This window comes from Vicugna pacos, chromosome 19, assembly GCF_048564905.1.
Source record: "Vicugna pacos chromosome 19, VicPac4, whole genome shotgun sequence".
Taxonomy (NCBI): domain Eukaryota; kingdom Metazoa; phylum Chordata; class Mammalia; order Artiodactyla; family Camelidae; genus Vicugna; species Vicugna pacos.
In genome coordinates, this window is record NC_133005.1 from 46,880,994 (window position 1) to 46,902,116 (window position 21,123).

General features: G+C 45.4%; 1 protein-coding gene across 2 annotated transcripts; it reads left to right on the forward strand.

Moving 5' to 3' along the window:
* The first annotated feature begins 1,276 nt into the window (after nucleotides 1-1,276).
* PCMTD2 (protein-L-isoaspartate (D-aspartate) O-methyltransferase domain containing 2) lies at nucleotides 1,277-20,251 on the forward strand. 2 transcript variants are annotated; one of them, XM_072944628.1, is made up of 6 exons: nucleotides 1,277-1,411; nucleotides 5,727-6,149; nucleotides 9,632-9,734; nucleotides 10,562-10,733; nucleotides 15,178-15,301; nucleotides 17,435-20,251. In XM_072944628.1, the coding sequence occupies exons 2-6, from the start codon at nucleotides 5,843-5,845 to the stop codon at nucleotides 17,812-17,814; spliced, it is 1,086 nt and encodes a 361-aa protein (XP_072800729.1). In that variant the 5' UTR covers nucleotides 1,277-1,411; nucleotides 5,727-5,842; the 3' UTR covers nucleotides 17,815-20,251. The 2 variants fall into 2 exon arrangements, with proteins under 2 accessions (XP_072800729.1, XP_072800730.1); XM_072944629.1 differs by having other exon boundaries at nucleotides 1,280-1,411; nucleotides 5,815-6,149.
* The last annotated feature ends 872 nt before the right edge of the window (nucleotides 20,252-21,123 follow it).

Consider the following 21,123-nt stretch of genomic DNA (forward strand, 5'->3'; position numbering starts at 1 on the left):
TGGCCCAGTAGAGATGATGGAAGAAGGATAAGGTGGGGAGGGTGTGTATGAGGGGTATCCCCTCCCAGCAGGGAGAGGGTCAAGGATGGCTCCAGGGCCTCTGCAATTCGAAACTGTCACAGGAAACCACAGGCACCCAGGTAGGAAGGATTCTGAGAGCCAGCGGGAAGGTCATGAGGTTGGTGGCAACCAAAGGGCCATTGATCAGGGCTGTGGACCACCAAAGGAGAAGCAAGCCTTCCCCAGAACGATGGAAAGTGGTGAAAACCACGCCCCCAGGTGGAGCTCAAGTCAGGGGAGGAATGTGGGTGCAGCAGGGACCCAAGTCTTCTCCTCCAGAGCAGCAATGCTTGGGGTGCCTTATAAGACTGTGTTTGAGGAAAGGGTTCTGCTGCTAAAAACTCACGTGGAAAACCTATGTGAGGTTTGGTCTGAAGCAGAAGGAAGACAGGCAGATTCCAGAGTTTACTGGGCAGGCTGGCTACAAAGGGATGGTGGCACCAGGTGGCAGAAGATTGTAGGCCCCAAGGCGGCTGTGGGTGGTTGGGGAGGTAACACTGAGGATCTGCCGGTGGGCCAGAACGCACAGGCAGGTCCCTTGAAGGTCGCTGGACTGATGTCCAGACCACTCTCACAGGAAGGGCTGATCAGACAGCCTGTGCAGGGGCCACCTGCCTGGCCAAGAACATCTCCAAGCCAGCTGCTGTGGAGCACAGCTTCCTGCTCTGAGATCAGGTCCACCTGCGACCCTCACCCACTCTCGCACCACACGCAGGGTGGGAGGCGGCAGCCCGCTAAAGCCCAGTAGGGTGAGCGGGCAGGCCTGGGCCGGCGTGGACCCCTCGCAGGTGTGGGGACGGCATGGGGTTCCCACCCACTTCTGCTCTCTGTGGCCTGTAGCCATTGGACCCTCTCTTGACACCGCTGGATCTTTCTCATCCTGCAGATCTTCGCTCGAATGGCCCTTTGGTGTCACAGAAACCACAACAGCCACCGCCACTGGGTTACTGCCCGTCACCTCTGTTTTCCTTTCTTCCTCAATTGTTGGCCCCCTCGTGGAATGTTACTTCCACGGGAGCGAGCCCTGCTTGCTCTGCTCGCAGCTAGGTCCTGGCTCGCGGTGGGGCGGGAAGAGACAACGCTCACCTTCGACCTCCGCATCCCTGTCAAGCCCAGGTTCGGCCGCGACGTCGGGGTGGGGCCCACCGCGGCGCCATCGCCCCTTTAAGGCTGGGCCGGGGCGCACGCGCAGTTGGGCCGTAGCGCGCGCAGGCGCAGTGGGACGGCGGATATTTACGGCGGCGGAGGTCGAGGCTGCGTAGCGTTTCGGCGGACGGACGAGGGGCGCTTGAGGAGCTGCCGGCGCGGCCAGCAGCCAGGTCCCGCTCTCGCGGGCTGGCCGAGCGAGGAGGTAGGGTCACGGTCGCTGCCGTCCTCGGCCGGGGGCGGTGTGTCCTCTCGGCCCCTCCCCACCCCGCCTCCTCTCCATTCCCTCTCCCCTCTCCTGTCCTCTCCCCCTCCCCCGTCCTCTCCCCTCCCTCCCCCCTTCCCTTCCCCTCTCCTCCCCCCTTCCCTTCCCCTCCCCTCCGCCTCCTTTTTTCTCCCTCTGCTCTCTTCTCTCCTTCCACATTCCCCTGCTGGCTTGGTGCCTGTGTTTTGTTGCTGTTTGCGAGGGCACAGGCCTCTTGAGTTGATGTTTGCACCTCAAAAAGGTCATCTCTCCGCCCCCGCCACCCTTTGCTCAAGGAGCTGCTGAAGTAAATAGCCCTGCTGCTGGCGTGGAGTAGAGTGAAGGGTGCCTATAAACAACTCAGAGCTTATGGCTCTGCCTGGGGGAAAGAGCACCATACACTCGGGTGAGAGGGGACCTCGGAGGTGGTGGGGTTCAGCGCCTGGGCCCTCCCCCGGCTTGTGCTTGGCCTGGGGAATCCTCCTGAGAACGTTTTGGTCTTCGCAGTTTGGGTTGTTAGAAAGCTTTTCTGTGTGTTCAGTAGAAATTCTCTCTCTTTAACGTGTGTTCCACTGGTCTGGCTTTGTCAGGCCAGTGAACAGTGCATACGCTGGCAGCCTTTCAAGTATTTGAAAAAAATCCCTTTGCATTTCCTTGTAAGAGTTCTGGTTTTCAAGATGAAAAATACCTCAGTTTCTTCCATTGTTCCTCCGGCAGGAGGTGTGGTTTTAGTTCCCAGCTCATCTTCTACATGAATTGCTTTGTCCACATTGCCCTGATTTTAATAAGCAACATTCAGGTGGGAACGTGGCCCTCCACGTGTAGTCTGACAAACCCAGCGTGGGCCTGACTCCTGACCCCCGTTGTTAGGGCTTCGTGCTGTCCTAACCTCACCACAGCCGCGGACTTCTCAGTCATCAGTCCTGAGCCCGCTGCTGCTCTCCTTCCTCCTCACTGTGCCCTTGCAGTTGTTTTTGGAAGGAGCAGTAAGCGTCTGGTTGTCCTGTTGGGCTGTGGCCATTTACTGCAGAGTGATGAAGTATGTGAAGGATTGCAAAGTATAATCAAGCACAGCATCCAAAAAAATGATGTGCCATTACTTTGGAAAAGTGGACTTGAGTGGGTTGTGGACCCGCATTTGGTTTGGCAAGGGTACCTTTGCACCTTTGTCAGTTTTTTTTTGGTGGCGGGACATTGACGGTCAGTTGTGAGGGCGAGTGTTAGGTTACCAGGCAAAGTTAATAATAACATCAGATCTACAGATGGTCATGTGCACCCTACTAGTGGCAACACATAGGGTTACCACATAGTTATTTTGTCTCATTTTGGACAGAGATTACCAGCATATTCTATGTTAAAGAATTTTGCTCCCTTGAGAATTTTTAAGGCTGTATTTGGTGTGACCTTTGGCTGGACAGTCCTGGTTTCAGTGCCAGCCCTCTTCTTGCACACTGGTGTGTGATCATGAGCAAAATAACTTCTTAGTCCCATTCTGCCTCATAATGTGAAGCCAAAATGAGGTCTTGACTGGAGGTGGTGCCTGTAAAAAGGTCGTAGCTATTTTTACAAAAAGCTAGCCTTTGCAGAATGGCCATCATTCAAAAGTCCACAAATGACAAATGCTGGAGAGGCTGTGGAGAAAAGGGAACCCTCCCACACTGCTGGTGGGAATGCAGTTTGGTGCAGCCACTGTGGAAAACCGTATGGAGATTCCTCAAAAGACTAGGAATAGACTTACCATATGACACAGTAATCCCACTCCTGGGCATGTATCCAGAAGGAACTCTACTTCAAAAAGACACATGCCCCCCATGTTCATAGCAGCACTATTTACAATAGCCAAGACATGGAAACAGCCTAAATGTCCATCAGCAGATGACTGGATAAAGAAGATGTGGTATATTTATACAATGGAATACTATTCAGCCATAAAAACGACAACATAATGCCATTTGCAGCAACATGGATGTCCCTTTAGAATGTCATTCTAAGTGAAGTAAGCCAGAAAGAGAAAGAAAAATACCATATGAGATCGCTCAAATGTGGAAGCTTAAAAAAAAAAAAAAGAACAAAAAGAACATAAATACAAAACAGAAACAGACCCATAGACATAGAATACAAACTTGTGGTTGCCAAGGGGGAAGAGGGTGGGAAGGGACAGACTGGGAGTTCAAAATTTGTAGATACTGACAGGCATATGCAGAATAGATAAACAAGATTATACTGTATAGCACAGGGAAATATATACAAGGTCTTGTGCTAGCTCACAGCGAAAAAAATGTGACAATGAATGTATGTATATTCATGTATAACTGAAAAATTGTGCTCTACTCTGGAATTTGACACGACATTGTAAAATGACTATAACTCAATAAGAAAATGTTTAAAAAAATTAAATGGTGCTGCTATGAAAAAAAAAAAAGCTAGCCTTTGCATGTGGAATACACTTTCAAAGTGAGGCAAAGTTGAAAGTACGGATTCAACACTTAGTAGAAAATGGAACATGCCCAACTGGCATTTGGTTTGTTTTGAGGTAAAACAATAGAGCACCCTGTGAAGAGCTGGCTTTCAGAGCCGCTGTGCGGCATATGTGGTCACCAGATCTTTTCCCCAGTAGACCCTTGAGTGGCCAAACATGACTCCACTTCTAACTAGTGACCCAAATTTTGAGATTACTGTCCTAAACTGGGGGTGTAGACTTTAGCCTCAGGACTGAGTTGGCTTATCCAGGATTAGACTCGACCTTATTAGCACTTTATCCCATCTAAGTTAACTGGCCATGAACTGCAACATAGCAAGGGCTCTGAAACAACTTAAAGTGGGGATGACAGTCTTAACAATTGGACCATCCTGGTGATTTGTCTAATATTCACCTTTAAAACCTTGATGATGAGGATGAACTGTTCTAGCCATGCAGTGGAAGAACATTAAGCCCCACCGTTCACACATTTTGTGTTCTTCTTGTGTGAAGATGAAGATTCATCCTTCTCATTACTTTCATTCCTGGGAACACCTCTCCCACCACAATTGCCAGTTTTGTGCTTGGGGTGTGTGTATGGAATCTCTAACCTCAGTATTTCTTTATGATTCTTGTTCCGCTGGTAGAATTTCCCAGGATTGTGAGGGGGAAAACAGGTGTAAACGTTAATAATGAAAGTACAGTGTTGCGGACATTGTCCTGACTCAGAAAAACAGTCAGCTTATGTGATGTCTGGTGTTTTCCTTTGTCCCCCAACAATTTGTATCAAATGTTTTGTGAAACATTACCATTTTATGTGAAGTAAAGGTTACATGGGGTAAGTGTAAAATTGGAAAAGATATTTTTATAGTTTAGGAAGAGTAAAACCTCTACAGATGAAGGGGAATTTTCCTTGGGAATTAGATGAATGTTCCTTGTATGTTAGTAGTTGGCTCAAAGGGGAACACATGCTGTTAGTTTTTCTTCTTGAAGGCAATTGGGAAGAAGGTAAGAAATGCACTTTTTATCGTTAAAGAGCTGGGAAGTTGGACAGCAGGCCCTTCAGAGGGATTTTGGGTGTTGTGGTAGCGGCTTCTCCTGCTCCTAAGCTGTAGCCTGGAAACACGTGTTTTACTTGTTACAATAAGGAGTTTGTCACAGTCTGTTCCATCGGGGAAGAGACTTTTATGCATGTTGTTTTTGCCTGAAATTTGTATGTCAGGATGTCCAAGTCAAAGACTGCATGGATTTTCTGACTTGATACTGATGTGGATGTGGATGTGAAGTTGCCAGATAAAACAGAGGACAACAGTTAAATTTGAATTTCAGATGAACAATGAATAACTTTTTAGTGTTTGTTATTTACCTGAATTAAAAATTTTTTTTGCTTTTAAAGATTTATTTCCAAGAAGAAGATCAACAGCGCTTGAAATAGTCAAAGAAGTTAATATTAGCATGAATTTTTGTAGACATACTTACTGTCTCTTCATGTTTGCATTCAATGATTTTGCCATACGTGGATATATCCCTGCTAAGATGGGTCAGCATTCAAGACGATTTTGATCCTGAATACTTGAACTTTCTAAAATGGTGACTTGCAAAAGTGAAGTATTGAATTCATTAATGATGTCTTTAAGTTTTAGATATCTCAAGTTCACTTGTATTCAGTTGATATTATAAAGTACAAACTTATTTCTGGATGGATATGGTTGAATTTCAAATTTAACTTTTTTTTTTTTCTGTTTTGAAACTGGCATCCTTGGGAGTGGGGAAGAGTCGGGTGGGTTTTGACCAAATATATTCCATCTGTATTTTCAGAGTTCGGAGTCTGAGGTTGGTATGTGTTTAGGATTCTGTTGCTCTGCTCTGACCTTTCACTTGCTCGGCTCCTTGTACACCGGTCCAGCCGCAGCCCTGCCACCGCGCGTGTGAGGATGGGGGGTGCCGTGAGTGCCGGCGAGGACAATGATGAGCTGATAGACAACCTGAAGGAGGCACAGTACATCCGGACTGAGCTGGTGGAGCAGGCCTTCCGAGCTGTTGACCGCGCAGATTACTATCTGGAGGAATTTAAGGAAAATGCCTATAAAGACTTGGCATGGAAGCACGGCAACATCCATCTCTCTGCTCCGTGCATCTACTCGGAGGTGATGGAGGCCCTGGACCTGCAGCCTGGCCTCTCGTTCTTGAACTTGGGCAGTGGCACTGGCTACCTCAGCTCTATGGTGGGGCTTATCCTTGGTGAGTCTGGTTCTGTCTCGGTTCAGGAGAGGCCGGCCCTTGGCCTTCCCAGCGTTGTGCTGTCCACTCAGTCACAGGTGGGTGGTGGCGGGAGGGCCCTGAGTTTTCCAGAGGGACCCCTTCTGTTCCCTGTCCCTCCCGCCCGCACCACCAGCGTCTACTCCGCACACCCTCATTTTGGACAGCGGAGGACCTGGAGATTGTGTAGATCTGGGCCTTGCGGTGATTTCTTGATGAATACAAGCTCCCCGCCTGCCCTCTCATTCTGTCTCTAAACAGGGAATCATCAACTTTGAAGTCCCCTGGGAGCTAAAGTTCTTTCAAGCAGTTTTTGTTTGTTTTGTTTGTTTTAATACTGAAAGAGTTATTACCTGTAAGTTGCTTAGTTTTAAATGAATTCCAGGAATGGGAAGGGTTTCATGAGTTCTCTTATTTGAAGCCACTTAGCCTAGTTTCACAGACAAATAAGTTGTGAGACTGTACATGGGAACTGGCTGTTTTTAATATTGAAACACATGATCAGACAACAGGATTTACTGAATTCCAGCGTTGTGCAAAATGTGATAGCGGGGGAAGGCGTCTGTTTTCCCTCTGAGCAAGGTGGAATGTTTCTTGAGTGGAGGGATAGGAGCAGATCTGTGCTTTCCAAGGTAGCTCTGAGGAGGAAGTGGGCTGGAGCTGCTGCTGCAGTGGTTCGGGTGGAAGGGGCAGAGGCCGGACCCTGGGTGCTGGGTGCTGGGGGTTTGCATCCTTTTGGTTGTTGGAGCAGATAGGGTGTGTGAAATAGCAAAGTTTTTGGCTTAAATATCTTTATGTTATTGTCAAGTCATTGTAAGATTCTGAATATTGGAGATTTAAAGTAACAACTTAAAATTGTATGTAATCATTGGCAGGTACATCAGGACTTTGTTTCTTTGTAGCTGTTACAGCTGCTTTAGAAAATCTTAGCAGTAACAGTTGCTTTTTGTGGATATGGAATGAAATCTTTTGTTTTTAAGTTCATATACTTTGGAACTTGGTGAAGTTTTGAGATTTTGATCATTTGGTTTTAGGCTAGATTTGCTACCCTCAGATTATTAAATGTGTATCTTTTTTAAGCTTAATGCTTTTTGAACTTAATTTGGATTGAGACTGCTTCGCGAAGAGAGCCATCATTCTAGAATTCGTGCATTATAATTCCCTTTATGGAAGCTGGGAAGTTGGAGGAGCTAAGGATAGGTGGTATTTGGGGAAGGGGGAACGGATCATCAAACTGATCGGATTATAAATGCTGTTGAAAGAACCAAATGCTTCGGAAAAGATGACTTAAGACAAACCTCCAGTGATGCTGCGCTTGACTTTCCCTGGGAGTTGTAAAGAGATGGCTTACAACTTGGTGGTGTTGCTTCTCTTTTCTGAGCCCCTCCTTTCCTGGGAATTTCACTAGGTGTTGGGGGAGGAGCATTTGAAGGAAGGAAAGCTGTGTTTTTAGTGGAAATGAAATGGGCACTACATACTGCTTTGATGTATTTGAAGGAGGTAACTTGAGAGTCCGCCTTCACAGGTAGACGTCTGGGAGCTATAGGGGAGGCTGCAAGCACTGGACTGTTGCTGTGTGTCCTGGGCCCCCCCCGCTGTGGTTTATTTACCTTTCGCACTGCTTCCTGCAGGTCACCCCAGAGTGAAAAGCTTGTTGGCCTCCCAGTGCCTGCAAATGTGAGGCCTGAAGTCTTTCTTCTGACACAGTGGTCCTTGTTCTTTCTGACCCCAGCTGCCTTCTCCCTGGCCTTGAACTTTGTCCTTTTTCTGTCACACTCGTGTGCTCATTCTGTGGGCTCCTCTCCTTTGCTCAGGACACTCGTTTCTTGTGGTTTTAATGAGCAAGGGGAGGGCATGACCCCTGCTTTAGAGCTAGTGGCGCGTGCACTGAACCCAAACTGCGTGTGATTCAGGAGCAGAGTGTGTGCAGGAGCTGGTCTGCCTAGGGGTGGGGTGGGGACCGGCTTCAGTGCTGTGTCCTTGGTGCCACCATCCTGCCCTTCCCCCCCACCCCCGAGGCCCTGGACTTCCTCCTCATTTAGTCGTCTCTTCTTGCGGCGGGTTAGGGGGTATGTGTTACTGCTCTGTTTAGTGTGAAGCTTCTTTGGGAACGGGGACTGTGTCCTGTATCTGTTAGAAATGTGTCTGACACAGGGTGAGGGGCTGTTGAAAATATGATGAGTGGGAAATAAAGGCAAATTTTCTCCAACTCCGGCAAGTGACCAAGAGAGCAGTGGGGACTGAAAGTGGAATAGTTTGAATTTGATGTTGTAAATAGTGGAAATGTGACTTCTCAAGTAGGGTGTGTTGGATGGGAGAAAGTCCTCGCAGCAGCTTGGTGTGTGACAGGTGTTGAGGGGGCAGGTGAGGGGTCCGGGGGCCAGGGAAGCCGTGGCCTGGGGTGGCGGCTCTCACACTAGGAAGGACCAGACTGAGCCCACGTGTCGAGAGGCAGGCATGCGCGAGCACAGGGGTGCTCACTTAACTGGTATTTCTGGTGGGCTCTCGGGTTGCTTGCTACACTGTGACTTCAGTGTGTCTTCTGGATAAAGGCCTGTATGTCCTGATCGTTTTCACATGCAGAGTTCTGTAAAGTTGAGGGATAACTCACTTGCAGTAGACTAACAAGCCTGAAATGTGGAACTTGGTGAGTTTTTACATCCACCTCCATGCAGGCACCCCTCGGAACAGGGTACAGGGCAGACTCTGTGCCTGAGGTTCTTGTGGCCAGCGCCCCCCAGCGTGGAGGACCCCACCCTCCAGAGGGGTGGGCACTGCCCTTGCCCCCCATCATGCAGGTGGTCTTGCCTGCTTGGATTCTGACAACATAGAGAGTCACCTCAGCTGTTTGAGTCAGTGGTTCTCACTGCGATTGAACCCCGAAGCTTTTGTGTGTGGAGGGAGCATTTTCATCACTAAGTGGTCTCCTGACTTTTCTCACAGTTTTATATCCAATTACTGATAAATTTCCTTCGATTAAAAAATGTTTCATTGTGACTTTGGAGTTATGGGGTTTTTCTGGATGGTGATGATTAAAACCTACTTTGTGACGATTATTGAAATGCCTACATCTTGAGTGTCTGGGGATACCTTTGATGGAAGACAGGCCTGTGTTTGTTTGCAAACACATGTTTTTTCTTTAATTCATTAGCAAGGCCTTGAACTTTTGGTTTCAGACTTTGCTTTTTTACATTTTCAAATGATTGTTTAGAAGTTTGAGAACAGAGAGGCCCAGACTTAGGAGGCTGGGAGTCGGTAATGTTATAGGGAAGAGTGTTTACGATGTGGTGAGCAGACGCTCACCTGTGTGCTTAAAGATTAGGCTGGGTGACTTAGGCCCAGTAGTGTGAATTTCTGTGGGTGAACATGCTAAGGCAAATTGCATTGCATTTGATGAAATAACAAAATGAAGAGTAAGAGTTCTTGCCCTAATTCTAAATGTTTTCTTATCCTGAAACTTTTAGGTCCTTTTGGTGTGAACCACGGGGTGGAACTTCACTCAGATGTAACAGAATATGCGAAGCAGAAGCTAGACTTCTTCATCAGGACGAGCGAGAGCTTTGACAAGTGAGGTCAAATCTGTCCACGGGCCTGCTTGTCAGTTATAGCTTCAACTTGGGATTAAATGGAAAGAAACCGGTTTATTGGTCCTCATATTCATGTGACAGAGACTCAGGGAGATACATGTATCTGTTCTAATTATTTAAAAAATATTTTTTGTTTTTGAGGACCTTTTTTTTTAGCCATGATACCTACGTAAAGGTGATTTCTCACCAATATAGTAAGAGAAGGAAATAGAATGTTTATTTTTCTCAGTTTTCATGTTTCCAGTAGAGACAACATTTTATCATCTGCTTGTTTCTAAAACAGAATTGTTGCGTTTGTCTTTAAATGGTAGTATACAACTAGATCTTGCCATTTTTAAAGTAAGACAGTAAAGTTCTTACTTTAGGGACTAAAATTTTTAGAAAAACCAAATATATTTTTCCCTCATTTCACCCAGTTAGTAGATCTTGAATAAAATAGTAAAAGATAATAGAGAGGAAAGATAATAAGATAATATTTGATGGAAGACAGGCCTGTGTTTGTTTGCAAACACATGTTTTTTCTTTAATTCATTAGAAAAAAGATAGTGATGATTGGCACCTGGGTGATTTAAGCTTGGATCATGGTTATGATACTGAATTTCATAGTATTTTGTTTGGAATTTCTAGGGTTCTGCTTATTAACGGTATAATCCGTTCTGAATTCTGGCTTCCGGCTTCTGGCTCCAAATTTTGTTAAATTGCTGTGAGATCGTGCAGTGAGAACATGGACTGTGTTTAGCATAGAGGTGCTGTGTAGACTTGCTGCACTGTGGTGTGTTGAGGTGTGGAAAACGTTCTCACTCTCAGGTTTGACTTCTGCGAACCCTCCTTTGTCACTGGCAACTGCCTGGAGATCTCCCCGGACCGCTCTCAGTATGACCGGGTGTACTGCGGGGCCGGCGTGCAGAAGGAGCACGAGGACTACATGAAGGGGCTGCTCAAAGTCGGGGGCATCCTCGTCATGCCGCTGGAGGAGAAGGTCAGACCCTTTGTACCCCACGTTTCTGCTCACTCACCCCTCCGCCAGGGTCTGTTCTGGGGAGTTGACATACCTCTCCCCTGTGACCCTCATAACCACTCCTTCCACTTCACAGGTGAAGCAGGCAGGTGCAGGTCACAAAGACGCCTGGGTGGGCCGGGACAGACTCAGGTGGGCCTCCCAGAGCCTGCACTATGGGCCCTGACCCACCTCCCTCCCCTCTCCTCCTTTCTTCCCTCCTCCTCTTCCCCCTCCTCTGTAACTACTCGGTCTTGCTTGTTCTAGTATTAGAATTATTGTACATGTATAAAAATTGTTAGAGTAATCCTATTCTGACCGTTTGTCCGACTTAAATTCCATGGTGGTGAGTATCTTTAGAATCCCTTGCTTGGTGGGAATCTTGTCCGAGTATGTTTGTCCACGCATGCTTCTGTATATTTTAGATACTGTGTTTCACTGGGAAAAACAAATTATAATAAATGAGCAAGTTAATTAGACATGAATTGGTCAGGAAGAATTTCTCAGTCACAAAGAACTAAGGAAAACAGAAATGATAACCATTAGAAGATTGTGCATTTTGGTGTAATTTTCTCCAGTTTTTAAATGTTGGCATTTAATTCATTTTTTTTGAAAAGTAATCATATCATTTATTTTGGAAAATCCAGAAGAGATGAACATTAAGAAAAACTGCTCACAATCCCTAGTGACTGTTAGTGTGTGATTCTTGTAGCATTTTTCTCTTAGTTTATACCCTCTTAAAAAAAGGCTATTGTACATGTGGTTTGGAAGTCAAGGTGTGTTAGTAACAGAGGCCGTGAGTATGACTGTAGGTCACTTGGCGTCCCACCTCGTCGTTTTTGGTGCTTGCGTGGCAGCCTGTTGGATTGTCGCCTTAGCGCATCCTCCGATCCTGCAGCTGCTCGTCAGGTGTGTGGTTTTCCACTGTTGATGTAAAGGCTGTAGTGAATGTTCTTAATAAAAAAAATTATCCATAATAGTTCAGTTTGTACCTGTGAAAGGTTAAGGGCTTTTTTTTTTAAAACGGCATCACAAAACCATTATCAGCCTAAAAAATTAATAGTTATTTCTTAATATCTTCAAATGTCCAACGAGCCTTGAGAGTTTCCTGATTGTGTTCAATATTGGGTTGAATAGGTATTTGAATGAGGCTCCGTTTAGGGTTATGTACTGTGCTTTGTTGATTAGCTCTTCAGTGTTTGTTAATCTGTAAGTTTTCCTTCTTTCTTTTTTACTTTTTTCTTGCAGTCTTTTTGTTGAAGAAATCAGGGCATTAGTCTTTCAGTTTCCTGCAGCCTTGATTTGGAGGTTACTTTCCTCTGTGGTGATGTTTTGCAGATTCTTCTTTATGGCCTCTGTATCCCCTATAAATTGGTGGTTGGATCTGAAGACTTGATTAGGTTCTGGTGTGATCTTTCTTGGGGGAGAGAAAGGATGCAGGAATCCTCACCGGGATCATGATGTATTTCCGTGTGTGAGACGTCACGCCTGCCATTTCTCTCTGATGCCAGCAGCGTGACTGTGGTCCTGTTCCAGTATTTCATTAAGGGCTGCAGAATAATGCATTCTGATTCTGTTGTTTCTCGTCATTTAGTAGGTAGAATGCTTACGTAAAGAGAAATGCGCTCATTACTTACTTGGTTACCCTGAGGTATACTTTATAAGGAGAATTCTGATTCATACATAACCTTTGTTGATCAGTTTTCTTAATAACTGGTTTTCTAGCATCTGCCAAAGATAGTGACCAATGAGGTTTTATTTGATTTTTTTTAGTTTCAGAAGGAATTCATCGATTTAAACATACTTAATATTTTAATCATTGTATGATTCTTACTGAAGCTCAGCTTGCCCCACCTTGGCCAGTGGGAGCCTCCCCAAACTGGCCTTTGGGCTCTGATACAACCTCCGTCGTCTCTGAGAGCTGTGTTGCTTTCTGGTAAGAAAAGATGTTCCACACTTATTTTGTATAATTTTTTTACCACAAACTTGGAATTGACCATTTCTGAGGATTCCTATTCATTTTTAATTCAGTAGGAATTGGTGTCCAGAGACCACATCTGTCACGTTGTGGGTAATCTTTGATGCTGTATTAATAGCTAGGAAGTTTGCGTACATGTGCGCGCATTTTTGTTTGGTTTGTTGTTTTGGAGAGAAAATACACCATAAATTCCTATTGGTACTTCCAACTCAGAATCAGGACCAGAGGGTTTTTCTCACCTTTTCATTCTTAACATCAGTTTTACCTTTCTCTCGCCACAAGTCCTGATCCCCCGCCCCACCCCATGCACTGTTTGTCTGCAGTGTGTAGCACTGTCATCATCAGAAATCTGATTTCTAATCTGAAACTGGTTCAGAATTTTTTTTTGATGGGCGTGGTGCGTTTGTCCTTATGTTCCACTGGAGACGTACAGTTATTACACTTAATGTCACTGGAAATGGTGCTTCCCTGTGAAGTTATGGCACTGGCTCGACACAGCCCATTTGATTGCTTTTTGTTCAGTTTTGAAGGATGGACATTTTAGGTACCATAACTGTGTAAAGTAGTTAGAGTCCAAAGTCTAAATAAGGGGTACTCAGAATTTTCCTCCACGTGTGTCCCCGCCACCCTGCTCCCTTCACCTGTAGGTAACTTTTAAAAATTTTTTTTTTTTTTGGTTTCTTTTTGGTCTCTTTCATTTAAAAGGATGGAGGCAAACACATCTCTTGATAACCTCCTTCAGTGAAGGTGCATGCCCTTTTTTACACTCCATCCACCCACCCAGAAATGGTAGTTTTAAGTTTTATACATCATTTATTGTTTAAGTATTTGATGTTCATTCTAACTAGGAATTCTTTTTTGGCCCTGTTTTGTTTATTTAAAAAATTTTTGTTGATATATAAAATGGGATTTTTTTGATGGGCATTTGGGTTCTTTCTAGCCTTTTGCTGTTAGGCGCAGTGCTGCTGTGAAGAGCCTGTGCATATATTGTTCTGTGGATATTCTTTTTCTTAGTTTTTGTCTATATCCAGGACTTCCTCCAGAAGTGCTTGATCAAATCCTCTGTATTTTAACCTTTGCCATTTGTCGTTTCAAGGGCAGTGCTCTCAGCATGGAAGAGCTGCTGGCCAGAGGCCTTGCTGACGGTCCTGCCTGCTGTTTAGTAGTTCGTCCTGTGTGACAAGGCTCACGTCCCCACGTTTGCTCCTCTTTCTCAAAATGCTGTTTTAAATACATGTTTACTTACCAAGTGACTTTAGAAATCTTTGTTGTATTGCAGAAATAACTGGACTTTTTTATTGGATGTGTGTCAACATCTGGATTACTTTGGGGACTGAAGACGTCTGTTCAGTTTTCACTAGCTTATGTAGAACAGGACAGAGGGATGTGTAGTTTACTGATTATACTCAAATATTTCATTAAAACTAGAAATTCTCCTTTTAAGAAAAGGTTTTCAAAAAAAAGATTTTGCTGGTATACAAGAATGCAGTAAGTTAATGATGTTTATCTAATTCATCTATTACATGGCCACTTGGTTCTTCCAGCTCTAAGATCCAGGACACAGATTCTTAGTTTTTAGAGGATTTGCTGTCTTAGATATTTTTAGACAAGAGAGCAATAATCTTGGCGTGTCAGAGCTGACCAGAAATAGGACTGTGACCTGTTTGGGCCATTTGGAGACGGGCTCAGTCACAGAACACACAGGAGGACCGTGGGGTCTGACCTGGTCCTCCTGGTGCCCCTTTGCTATGGTTCACAGAACTCTGATGCCCTGCATGCACTGCGGTGTGTGAGCTGGCTGAGTCCGCATGTCATGGGGTGATGTCACTGGGAAGCTCATTTAAGCATATTCGCACCCCACGCCAGTGAGAGTGAGCTCCTGCACATTGAGGTGGCAGGCCACCTTGAAGGAAGCAGCACTGGCTGCAATAGTTGCTGCCCCCTGGTGGGGTCATGAGTTCCCAGTCACTGCAGGAAGGTCTTTTTACAGTCCCGTCCACCAGAGCCAACAGCCCAGGGTTCAGTCTAGGTTGAAGCATTGCAGGTGGTTGTGTGTATGTCTTGGATGACTTTTGCTTTAGAATAGCCCCCGTCTCCTTATGTTTCCCTCAACATTGACATTTTTGGAGAGTCCAAGAAATTTGTCATATCAGAATCCCCACTCTCCTTATCTGATTGTCTCCTCTCTTGTTAACTTTAACCTCTTTCTGTATCAGATGTATTTCCTGTACTAGAAGCTTGAGTATATTCAGGCTAAACATATTTGCAGGAATATCAATAAGCTATGTGTAATTCATGTCACATCACATTAGAGAGCCCGTATTGTCAGGTCATTTCATTATCAGTGTGTCTGTGTTTTTTTAGATTGTATATGGGAATGATTATATTTACATGTAAGCTACCAGTAGTCAAACTTTTTGAATATTCTCGTTTTTGTCTTTGGGATAGTTGACTAAGATAACTCGTACTGGTCCTTCTGCTTGGGAAACCAAAAAGATTCTGGCTGTTTCTTTCGCTCCATTGATCCAGCCCTGCCATTCAGAGTCAGGAAAATCAAGACTTGTCCAGTTACGTAAGTATAAAGAGCCTTCCTACCCTTTAGATCTTTTTACTCTCATTAAAATTTGACGGGAAATAAAATTCATAAGGAACCTTTCAGTATTAAAGAGCATTTTCCACCCAATGGAAATTTTTATAAGTGATTTTTAGGCACTTAAAAATTATAATCTATTTTAGCCTATTTTGGGTTATTTTAGGACGTTTGTGCTTGGTCTTCAGGGGTGAAAAGGAACTACCTAAAGAGAGAAGAAAAAGAGAAACATCAGCAGAGGCCAAGTGCCTGATGTGGACGCCCCCGTGTGGTCAGAGTGGGGTCTTTGGAAGAGCTAGGTGGGGAGGAGGGTTAGACCTGAGTTCATCATGTAGAGCGCTGTCATGTTTTTTAAGGGGAGGATGAGTTTGTCAGTGTGCTCTCTGAAAATCCCACCAGAATAACTGAGCAAACACTGGCTGCGGGTAGTGGGGGCGGGCACCACCTTCCAGAGCCTGAGCAGAGTTTCGCAAGGCGAGGGCACACCTGGGGATCTGTGAGGCTTTTTGGGGGTCTGGTTGAAGATGTGTCTTGGTGTGGGGGCTTGATCACACCTGGGTAAGAATCATGGTGGTGTGGAAGCACCCCAAGATGCGGGCGTTGGGCCAAGGCTTCAGTGCCACTGTGGCCTGTTGAACATCATGTGATGCTGTTTAGGGTTCCTGAGGTGAACTGTCCAATTACTTGTAACTTTATCTTCCTGGGCCAGCGTTTTCTAGACCAGGAAAGTCATGTTGATGAAGACAATGGAGTAGAACAACCGTGAGTGGAGACAGTGCGTATAGAAGTCGTGAGGGTGTGGATGTGTGCTGAACAGGTAGGCAGGGGCAGCTCTCACACCGAGGCCGGAACCAGTTAGGAGGCTGTTGGAATTTTCCAGGCAGGAGATAAAGATGGAGACTGAGATGCTGGGCTCCACAGTGGCGAGGACTCAAGCAGGCACGTGGGGCTTTTCTGAGGAAGGATGTGGGAGCCTGGGGTGTCTGCCCTCTGTTTTGGGTGTTGGTTTGTGGGAGGCTCAGACACCTGTCAGGCCTGGATGAGAATCCTGGGAGCCTTTGGCTAGTCTCTGTCACTTGAAGCCATGGGATGGATGTAAAACCGAGGACCAATAGGCGTATGCAGAGGGGGCCTCTCAAGGGAGCACTGCTAGGCTGGGTGGATGAGGAAGAGATAGCAAGAGACACCTGGGCCAGGGGACACCTTGGGGGAGAGCTGGAGGGGCCAGAGCTGGCAGGTGGGAGACCTGGCCTGTGAAGGAGTCGATTCAGGACAACAGCACGGGGGGTGAGAGGAGGAAAGGCTGTGGCCTTGGAGTTGGAAGCCATGAGGGGTGCTCAGGAGCGGGTAAGTGCCGGATGTCCTGGAGGGACAAAGCAGGGACGGTGGAGCAGCGGGCAGAGCAGCAGAGGTGGGGGCCTGTGACCTGGGCAGCCTAGGAACCTCCCTATGGGGTAGGTTGTTTTTTGGAGAAGTTAGGTCCCGGGAAGTAAAGAATGATGCTGATTTTCAGTTTAATGTATTTAAACACACAATCCCTGTAACTCTTTTCCCTCAGAAAAGCCTGTATGTCACCATGTGTGTCTTGCCTCCATTCAGTTGAGCTTTAATTTAATTGCCGGATTTTATTTTTCCTTTATGTGGTTTGAGATTTTCATTCTTCTTAAAAATGTTTTGGAACTGCTTTGTCTCTGTTGTAATAAAAAAGGAACAAATACTAAATTTCTAAGGTACTATGAAAAATTAAAATAGATAAAAGAATGCTGGAGTCCTGCAGTCTCTGTGTGAGGATGAGACAGAATGCCTCAGTGATCACAGTGAATAGGGTAATGAAACTGGTTGCCAGAGAACCAAAAAACCATGACTCAGGTTTTTATTCTACCACTGATTGATTAGGCAAGCAGTATTGCTTCCTTTTCTCATCTCTTTTAAGGGTTAGTGTATTTGAAAATATCTTTGGAACCTACGTGTGAATGCAGATGAGAGCAGTAGTTAACATTTGCCTAGAACACCCGTATTCTCGCACCGTATTTGTTAATGTGCCAGTGGATGGAGGTGAGGCAGGGTCTTCTCAGACGTGTAGGGACGTTGATGGTCTCGTTCTTTGTACCACAGCACCCCTGGCAGTTCGCAGTCTCCAGGACCTGGCACGCATTGCCATCCGGGGCACCATTAAAAAGGTCATTCACCAGGAAACGGTGAACAAAGCCGGAAATGGGCTGAAGAACACTCCCAAGTTCAAACGGAGGCGAGTTCGCCGCCGCCGCATGGAAACCATTGTCTTTTTGGACAAGGAGGTCTTTGCCAGTCGGGTTTCCAACCCCTCTGACGATACCAGCTGTGAAGACTTGGAGGAGGACCGGCGGGAAGAAGAGGTGAAAACCCCATCAGAAACAAAGCCAGACCCCCCGGTGAACTTCTTGCGTGAGAAGGTCCTGAGCCTCCCGCTGCCAGACCCCCTGAAATACTACCTGCTTTATTACAGGGAAAAGTAAGTCTGTGGTTCGGGGACAGGCGGCCTTCCGCCCCGAGGGCCGCCTGGAGCAGGTGCAGCGGGGAAGGAGCAGCTCCACACTCTGTGTTTCTGCTTCTGGTCTGTTTCTGACTGTCCTTTAGAGTTTCATTCATTGGTCTGATTTCTTTAAACATAGTCTGACCGACAAAAGCAGTTGTAGGGAGAACGTGTTCTCAGAAGGGGGAGGATCTCCTGGAGAAGGGGTGCCTTTCCGCTCTCAGGAAACGCTGCGGTCTCACATGGAGACGGCTGTTGACCTGCTCTCACGGGAGGTGCCCATATTTGCATCAAAAGTGAAAACTGAGGTTGAAGTTAACCTGTGTTGCTTACAGAATGTGAGACAAAGCATAAGTGTGTAAAACCTCTTCTGGGTGGGACACCTGTGTCCAGGTTTGAATTTTACCGTATCAGCCTCTTAATTTCTGGCACTGAGTTTCACTGAACCTTTAGTTATCTAGAGGGGGAGACGTTGAAAAGCCTTCCCTTATTCTAAGAAAGTTAATTAAATCTTAATGGGAGTCATCAGTTGTAATGTTAAGAAAGAAAAATTGTGATGTGGGAGGAGGAGCTTAAGTATCCAAGTGCCAGGTGTCTTTCTGGAATTCCAGAAGAATTCCAAAGAGTGTTTTCCTGACATGTTTTGTTACCTTTAAAAGAACCAGTACTGGGTAACGCCTCAGAGCATGCCCTGAGGACTAAAGCGAATGTGATGAGCTGTGTTACTCCCCCCAGGGTCAGGGCTGACTGTTGATCCTACTTTCAGTAGTAGCGGGTGTACTGCCTGCTTAGTCCTCGGCGCAGGTGGAAGATGCTGGTTGCAGGAAGTAGGGTGGGGGCCATGGTACAGGCAGCCCGAACCTTTTTTTTTTTTTAAATTCAGTTGGCTATTTTTCTGTAATCATTGTAATACTGATTGGTAGATTTTATCTTTTATAATTCTGGAGAAAAAGATTCATTAGTTTTGTAGTTTTTCTTAAGAACAAACATGTATTTTAGTAGCTCCATTTCATTAGAACAGTTTAACTCTCAGTGACTTTGGAAACTGTCTTCTCCAGGCCTAACTTTCTACCTTCATCAGGTCGTGGGTCTGGAAGAAAAAGCCATCAGGTCAGGCAGGTGGTAGCATGTTTACCGGTGATACTGCTTCTTCCAAAACATTGGTTCTTTTCAGACTTTTTAATTTTACCCAAAGACCAGTAGGAAATGTTAACAGTAAACCCAGAATCAGTGCTGATGGAGGATTCATCGTCCAGAGTTTGTGATTAAGTTTATCCCTTAGCTTCATGGGTGTTGCTGGGGTTCAGTGTCTCTGGTTTCGCCAGCTTAACTGAGTTCTAGTTATGTTTTTTACCTTTTATGCTTTTATTTTTTAGTAACCGAGTCATTTCATCACAGAACACTGTGTGCGTGCATAGCTGGGGAAACGTGTGTATTGCCCTAGATGTGTAAATTTAAGCTGTTGTGAAGAAGTTTACTTCACAGTTGTGTTTACCTGCTTTTTAACTGGAAGTCAAACCTCTTTCAGAGGAGGAGCATGCGTTCTGTTTATCTGCTAACACTTCAGTTTGCGGGTCTTATTGACATTACTCTGACTGACTTGTAGAGGCCTCTGCAATACGTGGACGTTTGGGAGATAATATTAAGTAAATGGTATCTATGAAATCTGCTATTAGGTGGCTCGACTGATTTTCCCCTGTATGGATTTCATTTTTTTTCAAAACCGTATTTGCCTTTATGCTAGATTGTAAAAACTCTTTACAGTGCGTAAGACATGTTTTCCCCTATGTATGTTAAACCTTTCCTAACATTTTGTATTTATGTATTGTCGGTTTGTGATTTTTTAGACCAGAATTTGTTTTAAAAAATACATAGATATAATATATGTGCAATGGTTGGCTGTTTATCTTGTAAACATAAAGGAGAATCATAAGTGAATTCTCGTGTGCTTAAGCACCTTACACCAGAGTTTGGTGTGAGACACTACTTCTGTTTTCAAATAGATGAATTATGTATAGTCTGTGCTGGCTGCAAGCTCTGTATTTGTAAACCACATTCTAGACAGCTGCTGACTGCTGTGCTCTGAGGGGTCTGTATTTTCCTATGTGAGTTTTGTCCTAAAGTAGTAAAGCCATAGACATGGGCAAAACAAATGAATTTATAAATACTGAGTAGGTGATGTAGAAATCAACTGTGTATTTAAAGACATTTTTGCCAGTTTGGAACTGTCAGGGAATTAATGGAAGAAATTAGAAACAAAAGATTCTCATGAGCTAGTACACAAAGGGTACCTGTAAAGGTAGTGAAGACGCCTGAGCCGTCTTGGCATTGCTTCTGTTTCCTGTGTGGAATTGAAATTCTGGGCTACATATTCTTTTTTTCAAAAATCTTAAAAAAAATAAACTAACCGCCCCCCCGAATCATGTATTTTCTTTCATTATTTGTATTTTTGCTGAATTCTGTACCATTCTAGCACACATAATTAAACACAGGAAGTTGGAATAGCCAAAGAGAAAGTGGCTTGCTCTGACTACACAAGTGTCTGTGGGTAGTTTTTTGGCACAATTTTCTAATATGAAAATGGGTAAATACAAGGTAATTGGGCAGCAAGGGATGAGGTGAGGGTTTAGGGTTGGGCTTGGGGTTAGGCATGGCCAGGGTCAGGATTTAGGGTCGAAGGTCAGAGGGTTATGGTCTGGACTTACAAATTGTAAATGAGCTTTTTTCTTTTTCCGTTTCAAAGTCCAAAATTCTCTAAACATCACTGCTGATTATCTTAGTTCCTCGGGACTGCTATCACAAAACACCAGTTGGGTATTTTAGGTGGCTTGTAAACAATAAGCATTTATTTCTCACAGTTCTGAGGGCGGAAGTCTGAGATCAGGGTGCTGGCGTGGTGGGGTGAGGGCGCCCTTTCTGGTGCTGGAGTATACTGCAGACGGCCTGTGCCGCTTTCTCTTTCTGTAATCACACTGGAGTTCAGTTTGGGGGCGGCAGCCTCGAGTGCGCAGGAGGGAGGTTTGCTGCAGCCTCCCCGCTTCCCCAGAGATGTTGCATTCAGTAGTGAGCACAGAAGCCTGGTTTTCTGGCCTGTGTCCCGGGGTGTATCTTTACTTTCTTGTGTAGTTCCTCCGGCAGGATGTATTTTATAAAAGCACCCCTGCTCTGTGACTCCGGGTAAAGTAGCTCTTACTTACGGTGTTTCAAAACCAAGCTCGTCTGCCCCTCACACAGGAGGCAGATGCTGAGACGCTGAGGTCACGAGACAGCCAAACGAGGACCCAGGAGAACA